This window comes from Melospiza melodia, chromosome 5 (genome assembly GCF_035770615.1).
Source record: "Melospiza melodia melodia isolate bMelMel2 chromosome 5, bMelMel2.pri, whole genome shotgun sequence".
Lineage (NCBI taxonomy): Eukaryota > Metazoa > Chordata > Aves > Passeriformes > Passerellidae > Melospiza > Melospiza melodia.
The window spans coordinates 77,410,988-77,424,740 of NC_086198.1; the positions used below are offsets into that span (position 1 = coordinate 77,410,988).

A 13,753-nucleotide genomic window follows, 5' to 3' on the forward strand; every position below is an offset into this window, starting at 1 on the left:
GTACCCCTGATGTAATTACTCAGAAAAATTAACTAGCTGTTGATCAGCCAACCAAAATTATTTTGGATTCTGTAACATCAGAGCAACCCCTTTTGCAAGAAATTTCTTGCCCTTTCTCTACCTTGTAAAAATATCTCAAATTCTACTTTTGATTACAAGACTTGGAAAAGTCATGCCAACAGCACTCTGTAATGTTGTAATGAATACAGCACTTACCTTTCTGTTTTGTGAATATCCAGCAACAGCCTTGCTTTTGCCAACTCAATTCCTGAAAATGTTATTAAAATCATTCTCAAAGAGTGAAAACTGATAGTGGGGTTTTGCATGACTTTGCATGAATTTGGTATTTGAAGGCTCTCACTGGCTCAGGTGTTTTAAATCCTGTTTATTTTTTAAAAAGAGAAAAAGAAATCATCATCACAAATAAATAATAATATGAAATAAAAACAGAGTGTGCGTGTATCTCCTGTGCTCTGAGACCTTTTTGATGAAAAATATTGTCACAAGTAATTAACAGTTAGGGGGCACAGGTGGAGGTGGAAGGAAGTGCACCCAGAATGTTTCAGCCCATCTGAGACTTTCTTCAGCTTAAGGCAGAATTGGTCTTAGTGGTAAAGATCAATAAAACTGTAAGCAATACTAAAAGCATCCATTTCCCCAGAATTTTAACCTAACAACAGAACTGTTCCTAGGCTGAAATTGTACCTAGCAAGCATATAGATATCACTATATATTAATTACAATGTATTTGTTAATAGCAGGGAAAAAGCCACTTGGGGAGAAAAGGAGAGTGATGCCCAACTGGCAGAGCTCCAGGTGTTCCCTCCTGCCCTCTGCACAGACATTGAGCTGAGCAGAAACACCAATTTCCTGCCATTATTAGGCTGCAGGAGGTCCAGGTCCACTCATGCATAGTGAACCTCTTTGCTCAGCCTGTACCAGGAGAGATGGAAGCTCCTTTGTCTTCCTCCTTCATAGCCTGGAGCCAGCAGCTCTGTCTGGATCTCAGAAGGTGTGTTGCATTTATTTGCCTTTTTAGATTTTTTTTTCTTTTATTATGTTTTGTTGTTTTTTGTTTTTGTTTTTTTGTTTTGTTTTTGTTTTTGTTTTTTTTTTTTAATCTCATAGCCACTGTGCTGTCCAGGAGCCAGATATGGTGGTTTCAGACCTTGGTAATTGATTTGCCCTGGTCATCAGGGTTATATTGCACATCCTCTCCTCTCTCTTGAGCTATTTGAAAGATGATAAAACTTGCAAAAGTATTACCTAATTTTCATGTTTTTGCCGTATGAATATTTTCTTGGGTAGTTTGTAAAGGGCTTTTGGCAGATGATTTTTATCATTTGGGTGTTTATACACCCCAGGCTGAGGCAATAAGGTTTGTTCTGAGTGGAATGAAGAGGGATACTCTGCATGGTCTCATCAAGATGGTGCAGGTGTTCTCCCAGAGTTTGACCATAAATGCCTTTGGGAGGTACTCGCAGAGGTTTTGCATGTGTAAACCATAAACCTCCAACAGAGGCATTCCATAGGAATGTATGTGCTGACAAGGGCATTTCCACAAAAGCATTTTACAATGCCAGATCAAAAAGGCCTAAAATTTACCTCCTGCATCCCTTGTAGGTTAGAGTTGGCTGCATGATTTCTGTCCAAGAAAGAAAATCATCAGATATTTGCATTATGTGTATAATAAGATCTCTGAGATGGCTTTCAGACTACCACAACTTTGAAATTCTCACATTCAGGCTGTAAATGAGTGGCCCTGTCTGACAGCAGCACATTCCCAGTGTGTGAACTCAGAACTGGAAAGGTATTGCATGTTTCTTAGGAAACCATCTGACAGCTTGGAACTTTCCCTCCTTTTACAAAGATGACTCAGCTTCCCCTGTGCCCATCTCTGTTCTTCTCCTTTGGTTTCCATATTGCCTTTACCATCTGAACATCTCAGTGCCTTTACGCTGGCATGCCCAGCCGTGCCTGCTCAGCACTTTCCTGAGGGTTTAAGGTCCGTGGTCCTGCAGTTATCACCTGCTGGAGTCCCTTGGCTGGGCCAGGAGGTGGGTGGTGGAGGCCAGGCTGCTGCTAAGGCAAGAAACTGCCATCAAATGGGAGAAGACATCCCTGGAAGATGGTATTAGGCAAAACCCTGGGACTGGCACTGGACATCCTCTGAAGCCACTGGCCAAACTGAATCAATCAGACACATCCAAGAGCTGATCCTGTCCCTCTGCTCAGCCCTCATGGAGGTGCATGAAGGCAAGAATGAAATTAATGAATGAAAATACAGTGGGCATCATCCATGTAAAGTTCTTCCCACGTGGGAGATGGTTGTCTGTCACTCCAGGACAGGGAGGTGGTGGTTCTGGAACTCTGTAATGTGCAGTGAGCATCTGTCAATGCTCCTTTAGTTTGTTCCTGCAGAATGGCCTCAGGCACCATCACCTCAGGGCCTGCCATTGCCTGTGGGACAGACATGGATGTGGGACAGACAAATGCTGCTGGGAGGCACAGGAGGATGAAAACTGATCTCTGTCTCCTGCAATATGAAGAGGTTACCTGTCAGCACTACTAAAGCAGGTTTAATTAGCAGAGTTTGCTTGAAAACTTCTGCAAAGACAAGCTCATTTCTCGTCTGGGAGAAAATTGGCTTTTTCTGCCTCCTCTGTATTATTGGTGTGAAAGTGGAAAAGTTGGCTGAAACCAATAAATGTGTTTTCTGCCTTGCTGAGCAGACTAGACAAGTGTCTGATGGAAGGTCAGCAGAAAGAATAATTTCTTGACTAAGTTATTTTCTCTGCTGGGGGAAAAGATAACTGTGCTACCCAGGAAAGACAAGGAATGATTTCTCTTTGGGTTTGGGCAGATTCAGCAGGATCTCAGCTACCATAGAGTAACATGCTGGCTCCTGGGAAAGTGGCAAGCTGCTGGCTGGATCCTGGATGTCCAGGCAGCTCTTCTGGCTGTGCAGGAACATGTCAGGAGTGCATAACAGCACTTCTTCAAGGAGCTCAGTGCCGTGTCTGTGCAGGCTGTGAGCATCAAGTTATTCTCCAAAGCTGCTTGAGGCAGCTTCACTGAGAACTTGTAAGAATTCATTTGGGTTTTTTCCCCAGTTCTACCAGTCTGGCAGAGCCCTCAGGGGATGTGCTATGTTTTATATTGCCTTTCTCAGCCTTGATTTTTCTGCTGCCCATAGTTCTGCTCCTCTCCTATTAAGAGGTTTTGCTGGTATGAGTCAAAAGTTTCACCGCTCCTGCTTGTAACCTGCTCTTTAATACAGTCTGTAGCATCTGGAAGTCTCTCATTACACCAACATCCATGTTGCCTTTGGCTCAGGCTTGGCTGAACCCAGTGCCTACCTGGCATGCAAGACAGTGGTAGCACCTCCCACCCCATCTCAGTGAGCACGCAGAGGGTGCCCAGGCAGCCCCAGAGCTGAGTGTGCAAGGCATTTAGCTAAATGCCAGCAACAAGGGCTAGGCAGGGTGTGTATCACTGCAGAGGATATGTACTGATTGATTATCCCTCTTGTTCTGCCCAGTATCAGTTTGTGCTGCCTGATTTTCTGGCCAAATGTGTAGGGAGTGTACCAGGTGTCCTGGAGGTTGGGAGGTGCCTTATGGTCTCCCGGTGCCACATTTCCTCTTGCTTTTACTGCTTAAATTTTGTGCCCAATGCCTATATGAATTTAGCACTGGGCTGAAGAGGCACTTGGCTTGGTCCCTTATTTCTGCTCTCTTCTCCAAGGTGGGGTCCTTCCTTCTTGATGGAAATGCCAGTTTTTCCTGCACCAGTGAGGAACCTGGAGCAAACCATGGATGGTGAGTGTGATGCAGACTTTGATCTTCAGCAAAATCATTCCTGTGCCAATCCCACTTGCACATTTGGTGAGATATATCTTTCTTCTGCTTTCATGCTTCCCCAAACCCTACTCCTGCCAGACACCACCACCGAAGGAAAAAAAAAGGTCTGAGACAGAGCTGGTCTTTGATGGGCACCGTAACCCAGAGTTGTGTGTGGCCAGAAATGTCCCCATGAGGCTCTGATTGCAACACTGCACACTACAACAATGATTTCTTTCTTGGTTTTAGATAACAATCTTGTTGGGGCAGGGCATGAAGGTTTTTCAGCTTGACATGTTACCGACACCTGAGATGCTGTTTGTGAAAAACAACACGATGGTTATGAAACAGAGGAACTAAGTGAAAGCTAACATGCCTGAGAAAGTGAAGGAAAAAGAGGGAATAAACAAGAGGGACAAATAATTTCCCTGTCTCTGGTGAGCCCATGGTCCTGGGCCACAAGCCCCATGAAATTTCTTCAGCTCCTGGCATCTCCTCTGGCTGTTCCCCTGTGCCCTCCTGTTGTTATAGCTCTGCTGTGTTGAGCAGAGCCATCACTCACCCTTTATTCTCCTTTTTAATATCAGCACAACACGTCTCCATATTCCCATTTCTGGAGATTATATAGCCCCTGGGAGGGATGAGTTTGCTCAGAAGAGTCACCAGCAGGAAACACCTCCTTTGAAAGTCTGAAATTGCACCAACCACTAGGAAACTTTGCTGTTCTGGTTCTAGCTGCCTTCTCCTACTGACACTTGCAAGGCTTCAGACTTTTCTTCCTTTTGCCAAATCCTCCCTGTCTCACCATGGAGCCATGACCAATGGAAATAAATCACAATTTTAGGAATTTATTTGAATGTTGCTATGAAACACGGCGGCCAGTGAGAGGCTCTATTTGTGCAGTCACCCACAGAGGAAAGAAGACGTTAGCTTTGCTTTGCTTTGAAAAATAACTCTTTCATGTGTAAAGGGCATTTTGGGTTTGGGTGGAAGGCTGCAGCCACTGAAGGGGAGATGAGCTGCAGTGGGATATTCACTCAGTCGCACAGCCTAACCAAGTAAATTTGCAAATTTTCCTTGAGGTTGTTTAGTGCGTTGCTCAATGCACGTCACATACTGCTGCCAAATGTTCATCCTGGGCTTAGGACTGGATGCATTGTGGGGCAATTAAAGTCAAATATTACCCTCTCCTTCTGGGCCACAAGCAAACACGGCTGTGGGGAAAGGCCAGCAGAGGAAGAATGACATCATGAAACCCAAGAGGGAAAGCAAACACCAAGCCAGCACCATGTTCAGGTCAGCCACTGCACCAGGACAGACTTTCCTCTTTGTGACTTTGATTTCTGTGTTCTCTGCTTGCCCAGCAGGCTTTTATTGGGAAAGCTTTCAAGCACAGGTGTGCTGTACACCACAGCTCACTGCTGCAGAAGGATCTGGTCCTCTCTGCTTTTCCAGTCCTGGTGGTGGCAAATGGAGCACAACATCCTCAGCACCCTGCCCTGATGAAGCAAGTTCCTCATGAGCCAGCAAAAGGCCATTTAGCCTCATGAGCCAGCAAAGGCCATTCAGCCATGCTCTGCCTGCAGCCCTGCATGGCCAGAGCTGGTCCTCATGCTGCTCCTGCTGTGGGTGGGCTCAGAGCTGGCCACCAAAGTGTGTCCTTAAAGCAAGGAAGCAACTCATTTCAGGTAGCAAGACTCCTCTCACAACACAGTGGTACTAAAAGAATGGGTGTCTTTTCTTACAGTGGCAAGGAAATTACCCCAACCTGATGTAATTTTCAATATTTTTTTAATCTAAGATGGAAGAGTGCTGGTGCCAGTCCCAGTGCCACAGATACAACCTCCTTGGATGCATGCCATTCCATGCCCAGCTGCTTAAAGCACAAAGGTTTGCTAGTGGGCAGGCTGTACACAGGTAGGCAAACTTGCATGCCCACATCCAGGTGTCTGGGATGCATTCCAACAGGATCACTTGTAGGAATCAGTATTGTATGAAAGTGCTGGTAGGATTGGCCCAAATTTTCCCTGCATTGTCTGCTAGCAGCAAAACCGGGTTTTACTGAGTTCCCTTGCTTGGCCCCCCCAAAGTCAAAGCCAGGGCTGACACCTCACAATGGCTGGTGTGGCTACAAATACACCCACTAACAAATACAGAAGACTGCCCTTCAACCAAAATGGCTACAATTTATTAGGAATACAAAACCTGAACTGGCCAAGACTTGCAGCACTATAAAAGCCGCACTATAAAAAAAATGTAAACCTTCCTGGCACTACAAGTCCCAGTGCCTGGAACACTTGGTTTTGCAAAGGACCCTCACAACTGGGAATAAACCCCAAAATTTATCAACTTGTTTATTTATTTTTTTTGGTAGAAGTAAGTTTCCCATGTTAACAAAAGCAGAATAGTTTTATTTAGTGTTCATCTCACACCTTTGACAGCTGCAGCTGTCAGGCACAGAAGTACAGTATTAAAATAAACTGAACAGAGTTGCTCATTGCAAAAAATCACACTATGCAAACCTGTGGATTGTAACATCAACAGTATAAAATGTAACAAAATTGGAACTTTTAATTTTTTTTAAGCTTTTAAAGATAATAGTCCAGGCTATAAAACTATATAAGCATTGAATAAGAAATGTTAAAGTCAACAAGTCTACAACAGATACATCTTGTAAAAACTCAATAAATTATATATATATTTATAATATCTAGTAACATTTAAAACCATGCACAGTTTTGTACATTTTCTTTTTTCAGTACAGGAAAACTCTTTGCTTCGAGTACTTGGAATGTACACAATTAGCAGACATTTGTAAGAAAATACCAAAAAATTCTTTTTTTTTTATTCCAACAAAACAAAAATCTATAGAAATCTACCTTCTCAAACTTCCACTGAAGTAACCTCAAACTATAAATTATTTATTTTAGGATAAGGATTCTGTGGCTCTAAGAAGAAAAAAAATCTTTCAATGAGATGCTGTCATTCTGTTATTCTGAAACACTGATATGCAATATGCACCAGAGAAAAATGAAAAGAAAGAATTCAGGCTGTAATTTGCTTTGCCTCTTCTGGTAGTACATAAAGAAGTCTTCTGGACAAAAAAAAAAAAACAACAACCCACCCACAAAAAATCCTCAGCCCAAACATCTTCCACCGTCAGCTTGATCCATGCTAACATTCTTTAGGTCACTCCTGTGCTTTTACACAGCTATCTGGTGTTGAGGAACAAAACAGCATAGCATTCTAAACACCAAAAATCAGGCATCACTGGCACTTTCCCATGTGTTAGATGCAAAAGAAATATGCAGCTGTAGCAGCTCTCCTGCAAACAGTGTCACTATTTTGCTCACATGGCATTTCTGAAGCCCAAAATACAACAGTACTGGCAAAGGGGAGAGAAAAAAACCTACCCTGCACCATCCAAAGTCAACATTTCACTTTGCTGCATACTTGTTATTAAATTGACCACAAAGAATACCTTCATTTGAAAATAGAAAAATAAACACCCACACCCCCTTAATGCACAGTGGTTAAACTGATGGAAGAATTCTTGGCCCTGTTTTTCTGAAATGCGTAAAAATCATCTCTCTGCTGCTATTTGTTTGGTTTTAACCACTGGTGATGTATTGAAAAATAAACTTACCTTTGCTCACTGCAATCCAGGATAAACTAATATTTTTTTAATGAATACATATATATATTTATAACATTAAATGTAATTTGTTAAAGGACTGTACATCTATACATTCTTTCAATATTTCCCATAAACACAAAGAAAAAACTTGATTAATATATTTTTTCTCCATTTTAATAAGTTAAAAAAAACACCCTTAAGTTTGGTGAAATTTAAAGTTTACAGTAACGCTATGCTATTTAAACCAATGAACAGATATGTTAATGTCTATAAATAACTTTACAAATATACATGTTAAGGTACAATTTTTAAAACAAAACTGTGAAGATACAAAACAGACAATCAAAAACATCTTTTCTTTTGCCCAGATCAGTATATCCTAGATTGCAATGCTCGTATTTTGAGACTCTCTCTCAGTACTGCTTTACGTTGCATTAGTATTATACATTCTTTTCTTTCAATATATTTATTTATATATATACACGATATATTTATAGATATATACACAGATTCTCTGGAATAAACCTTTTTGATATAAGTTAAAGGCTCTTGCCTACAGGTACCCGTAACTTCTTTCTCCAAGTCACTGCATGTAGATGGAGCCAAACCTCTGGCCATGAGGGGTGCATGGAGGAGCTGCTCCCCCCACTCACCCCTGGCAAGCAAGAACAGGCAAACCCCAAAAATGAGATTTATTCCTTTTTTCCCCCCCAGCTGGCTGGTCTCAAAGGTCAGGGTGTGATGCTCTGCTCCCCAGGGACCCCACAGGTCTCTGCCATCCCTGGGCTCTGCTCCTGCCCTGGCACCGACCCGTCGCTCCCAGCCCCGTGCAAGGGCCAAGGCGCTGACACTTCAGATGACTTGACCATCTCTTTTTCACCATTTTTACTTTCATTTCTCCATGACAAATTTGCATTTTACTTAGCTTTGTTCTCTCTTCTTCCAGAAAGGATTCCTTCTATGTAGCTGGGTAGTATGATCGTGAAGCTATAAAAACGACGACAACAAAAATATAGATATTTTTATAAATATATGAATCCCTGCAGGCAACGTGGCTTTTCAGCTCCACCAAAAAGGTTCATGTACAGATTGCATAAGCGAAGAATTTCCACATTCTTGACACTTTTTTTTTGTTTTTTTTTTAAAGGAAGTTTTCTTTTTCTCTTTTCTTCGTATTGCAGGCACAGAACGGTTACTGTGGCACTCGGAACGCGGAGGCTGGGAGGTCAGCATCCCCCAGGTTCAACATTCTCCTTAGTAAAGGAAAAATCCCTAACAAAATGGAAAGTAAACAAAAAAAAACCAACCAACCAAACAAACAAACAAAAAATCATCTAGGATAGATCATCTTGGCAAGAGATTAGTTCCTTCAGGCCAAACAGTGCTTCTTGACTTTTCATACAGCAATAGGGGGAAAAAAAAATTTAAAAAAAAAAAAATTGATGGAAAAAAAAAGTGTCTTTTTTTTTTCTTTTTTTTCTTTTTACCCTGAACAGCTTGTCAACAACATAAATCTCCAGGCACCATCACATAGTTCCACTGGAAGATCCTTCAGTACGGTTTCACACTCGGCGCCCTGCACTCGTGCCTCCACGGGCACAATGCCCACCCGCCCGTCTGTCCGTCTGTCTGTCCACGTGCCCAGGGGTGCTCACGTCCGGATGACGCCATTGCAGGGCTGGTGCTTGGGCAGGCAGGGCTCATCAGGCAGCAGATCATGTGCAAAGACCGAGTCATCCCCTGAGGAGCAGGTGCTGTGGGTGTCCTGCCCGGCCGGTGAGTACTGCTCGAAGGGCACTGAGAGGTCCAGGTACTCCTGCCAGGGTGACAGACATCAGTGCTGGGGGTCCCCCATGCCAGGGACCAAGTGACCCCCTCCCAAACCCATCACACCACACTCACATCGGTGGATGTCACAGTGAGGACCCTGTCCAGGTCTTCCACCAGCTGCTTGAAGGTGGGTCGCTGCGAGGGGACGGCATGCCAGCACTCCCGCATGATCATGTACCTGCACATGGGGACATGGCACAGTCACATGTGGCCAAGTGACACCCACCCACCTGCCCACCCATCTCCAAATCACTGAAGGAACAGCTGTGGCCAATGCAGCTTCAGCCACGGCCAGCTGGGGGGAAGAGGAGGGTTTTGTGGAGCCATGGTCCTCATTACTGAACATCTGATGGTTTTGTGGAGCCATGGTCCTCATTACTGAACATCTGATGGTTTTGTGGAGCCATGATCCTCATTAGTGATCATCTGACACATGACCGTGCCCCCAGAGCAGGAGGAGGACCTGTCCTGAAGGTGACACACCAGAGCTACACCCCAGGTGCCATCTGCCCAGTGAAGGGAGGTGCTGCATGTCACTCAGCAGCCTTGGGCTGAGGAAAGTCTACCTGGAGATGGCCACACCATTTCCCAGTGGGGATGTCCCAACAGCCCAGAACCCAGAGCCCAGTGGGGTGTATTTGGCCTCAGAGGGAATGGGGAGTGCAGCAGGGTCAGCCCCCAGCACACACTCACAAATCATGGGTGCAGTTTGCAGGTTTGTCCATCCGATGGCCTTCCTTCAAGAGCTTGAAGAGTTCCTCAACAGGAATTCCTGGGTATGGAGACCCTCCCAAAGTGAAGATCTCCCATAGTAGCACTCCAAAAGACCAGCTGGAAACCACAGAAAGATCTTTAAAATTCAATGAGGTTTTTTTTCTAAGCCCCCCCATATCCCATCCCCCTTGCTTGGCTTTATTTCTGTGCAGCCATGCATAGCTAACAAAGTCATCAATAGCATGACTAATTGCCTAGGCCATTTTTACTAGTTACTTGGAGATCTCTGCTGATCCAACTCAATAGCAAAGAAATCCCAGGCACCAAGTCTGAAATTGAAATGAGCATTTAATCAGATAGGTGACAGCCCATCTATCACCGCCAGCTCTTTGTTAGGTCTTCCACCAGCTCCACTGAATGGAACAAATCAAATTATTCATGCACGGCTTCACTGAATTGCAGGCTTGGAACCACAGGCCACTAATTGTGCAAGCTGATACCAAAACTTGCTTGTTACAACACCCATTTCACTGGCCAAGCCGGGGGAAAAATACCCCAACAAAAATCAGCAGAGCACTTATGTTACACACTTCAGTCCTGCAGCTGTGCTCTGGTTAAAAGTCCTTTTTTCAAAACTATCTTTTGCCTTCTTCATTTTCTTTCTAAAAACAGGGATTATCTGTCTCTGTTTCGCTTTCATGCACACTCACTCTCCCATTCTCTAGCTTTGATTTATCTGTCATGCCCTCTTCAGCATTACCTAAGCAAGGAAAGTATGATTTAAGATCAATAAAAGTCAAAATATCTGAAAAATACAGAAATAGAAAGGATTTGTTTGTCCAGTTGTGAGTGGTGAGTTCTGGGGAGAAGGCAGGCTAGCTACAAAAATGCTATTATTGATCAAATATTAAAATAAAAAGCTAGTGTATATGTGGAGCTGCTTCAGCCCTTGCAAAATTCAGATGTGTTACTGATTTACATGTAAGGATTGCTCTGCTGTTTGGTTACTGTGCAGAGGCGCTAAAACAGATGAGACAGGATTAGAAAAAATAAAATAAATGAAATGACAAAATTAATCTGAGACTATATTTGTTGAATATTCTTTGATCAATTTTAACAAGAGAGAGAATATTTCAAGCTCATTCCACATACTTGACTGAAGTGTAACAGTCTGGGGCAAAGTGTGGAGGATGCTGAGGGTAATTTTTTTTCTCATGAGGTTTTTTTGGCACAGTATTTTTCAACTGCTGGATGAATCACCTCATCTATAAAGTGGACGAAATACCTGTCCGCTTTCCAGTAATTTTTCAGCAGCTCCCTAGACACCCTCAGATGAAAGCAACCAGCTAACAGCAAAATAAAACCACGTGCGTGAAGATGCAGCTTGGAATAAATTCCTGCACTTTTGCATTCCCAGGCACTCCAGCAGAGAACGAGCCCTGGTCATACTTAGCAGTACTTTTGTCTGTAAGATACTATAGGTGTTGATTTCCCTGTTGTATTTTTTTTTTTTAAGTGAGGGTTTGCTTACACATCGCTCTGGTGAGTGTAGACCCGGTCAAACAAGGCTTCTGGAGCCATCCATTTCACAGGCAGCCGACCCTGTAATTAGGAAGACAATGGGAACATCCCATCAGCATATTCCCCCAGCCACAATGGCACCATCTGAATCTTCTTTTCTAATCCAGTTTGAAACATTTTCATTAACAACCACATCTGCCTTCCCGGTCACTGGGCAAAGCAGCAGTGGCCATATAAACAGATTAGAGCATTTGATCCCCTGGATCTTCACTGACAATCTCTGCAGTGAATGCTCTCTGTAGAGGACTGTATTTCACTGCCAAGGCAGGTTTAGCATATCAGTGCATCTAAAGCTTTGCATGGGAACAGCATCCAGGGCTCACAGATGCAGTGAACTCTGTGGCAGAGCATGGGACAACACTTTCCATCTCTTTGTCTGGAAAGTAGAGTTGACTCCAAGTCCAAACCCAGTTTAGGCTCAACTTGAAGGGAAACTTCCAAAGAGTGAAGGCAAGGGCCAGGTCCTCTAAGAAACAAATCCTGATCCTGCTGGAGGCTAAAGGAGGAGGTCAGATCCCATCCTACATCAGGGTCAGAAACACAGACTGCCATGTGAGAAATACAAGATGAGAAAGGCTAGATTAATCATAATTCTCTGGGGCTTTTTGTTTGGTCCCTGGAGGGAGACAGAAAGTACTGTTTTTTGTTTGAACCATGATTTGGATATGGAGGAATTTTGTCCTCTCCTCACCCACTGTGGGAGACAACTAGAGATGAGACACAGGCAGGGTATACAAATGGGATTATGCTCTCAGTTGTTCCACACAGCTCAAACAGAGAAAAATCCATCTGATCTGTGATTAAAATTCCCAAGAATTGTTATTAATTTATGATTAAGAAATCCTGGCAATTAAGGAAGATTTCTGATATGCTATTGAAGTGGATCAGGATGGACATGGTAGACTTCAAACGATTGCTTGGACATTTAAACCCCTTGCAATCCCAGGACCCGCAGGTTCTGCACTGCCCTTAATCTTCCCCTGCCATCTCCTCACTCTGTCCTAGTCAGGGTTTTTTCCTAGTCAGGTGGTGGAGGCATCATCCCTTGAAGAATTTAAAAAAAGACTGGATGTGGCACTTGCTGCCATGATCTAGTTGAACAGTTAGAACATCGGCTGGACTAGATGATCTTATAGGTCTCTTCCAGTCTTGAAATTCTGTGATTCTGTGTGATTCTGTGATTCCCTCAGGGCTCAACATCTGCTGCAGGCTCTGAACCAAGACACAGGGCTTCTTCTCTCAGCCCTTCACTTGTAAATTCATCTCTACAGAAAATATAAACAGCTCCAGGCCTCAGCCCTTGTCTGGGACCATCTTCTCACACTTGGCAGTGGAGTCAAGAAGCTCAGATGCAAAAAAGAGAGAAATACATGAAAGACAGGTAGATCCAGGTATACAAGAAATGACATTTCTCTGTCAAGGGCTCTGGTGAGACAGAAGTTAGCTCCTTGGGTCATTTATGAACAGTAGTGGAGCAGACTGGAAAGGGCTCCATTCCTGTTTGGGAGAAACCTGAGTTTCTCTTAGTCTAAAGCATCCTGGTCAGAGCTGAGACCTCACAACCAGCTGCTAGCAGGACCAGGATCTGTCAGGATAAAAACAGATGGTGGATAGACTCCTGGGACCAGCCTATCTACAGTCCCTCACCAGGTGAAGTCCTTGTCAGATTTCTTCCTCCTAAGCCCCTCTAGGAAGGGAGATGTGGGACAAGGGCCTGTTGCTGCAGGGATGACCGAGCCCCCTGCCAGAAGGAGAACTGTGTGTACTTGGCAGCTCTGTACTTACATTGGTGGTTTTCTTGTAATAGTCAATGTTGTGAACGTCTCTAGCGAGGCCAAAATCAGCAATTTTCATCACATTATCTTCAGTGACTAACACGTTCCTGGCTGCCAAGTCGCGATGAATGCACTGTGAAAGGTGAGCAAGCCAATAAATTCGGGCTCGTTAGCTGGAACCAACGGCACCGTGTGGTTTATGAGCTGAGCTGCTGTTTCATTGACTCCCAGGCTCATAAAGCTGTGGGCACTGCTCAGCTCCTGGCTCTGTGTGTCACCACACCACCGTGCCTGCTCAGTGGGAGCCACCTCTTAGCAACACTGAATTGGTGGCCTCAGAGCCGGCATGGCCACGCACGTGCTTTTCCTCTCCA

The 13,753-nt window shown here is 43.9% G+C and overlaps 1 protein-coding gene across 5 annotated transcripts in view; it reads right to left on the minus strand.

Moving 5' to 3' along the window:
- Positions 1–6,183: 6,183 nt before the first annotated feature.
- FGFR3 (fibroblast growth factor receptor 3) overlaps positions 6,184–13,753 on the minus strand; it is a 54,840-nt gene continuing 47,270 nt past the window's right edge. For all 5 annotated transcript variants that reach the window (XM_063157534.1, XM_063157533.1, XM_063157532.1 and 2 more), the window contains exons 13-17: positions 13,390–13,512; positions 11,555–11,625; positions 10,003–10,140; positions 9,382–9,487; positions 6,184–9,295 (exon numbers count right to left, since the gene is read on the minus strand). In XM_063157534.1, the coding sequence (XP_063013604.1) occupies positions 9,131–9,295; positions 9,382–9,487; positions 10,003–10,140; positions 11,555–11,625; positions 13,390–13,512 (603 nt within the window). In that variant the 3' untranslated portion in view covers positions 6,184–9,130. The remainder of the gene's footprint in view (positions 9,296–9,381; positions 9,488–10,002; positions 10,141–11,554; positions 11,626–13,389; positions 13,513–13,753) is intronic.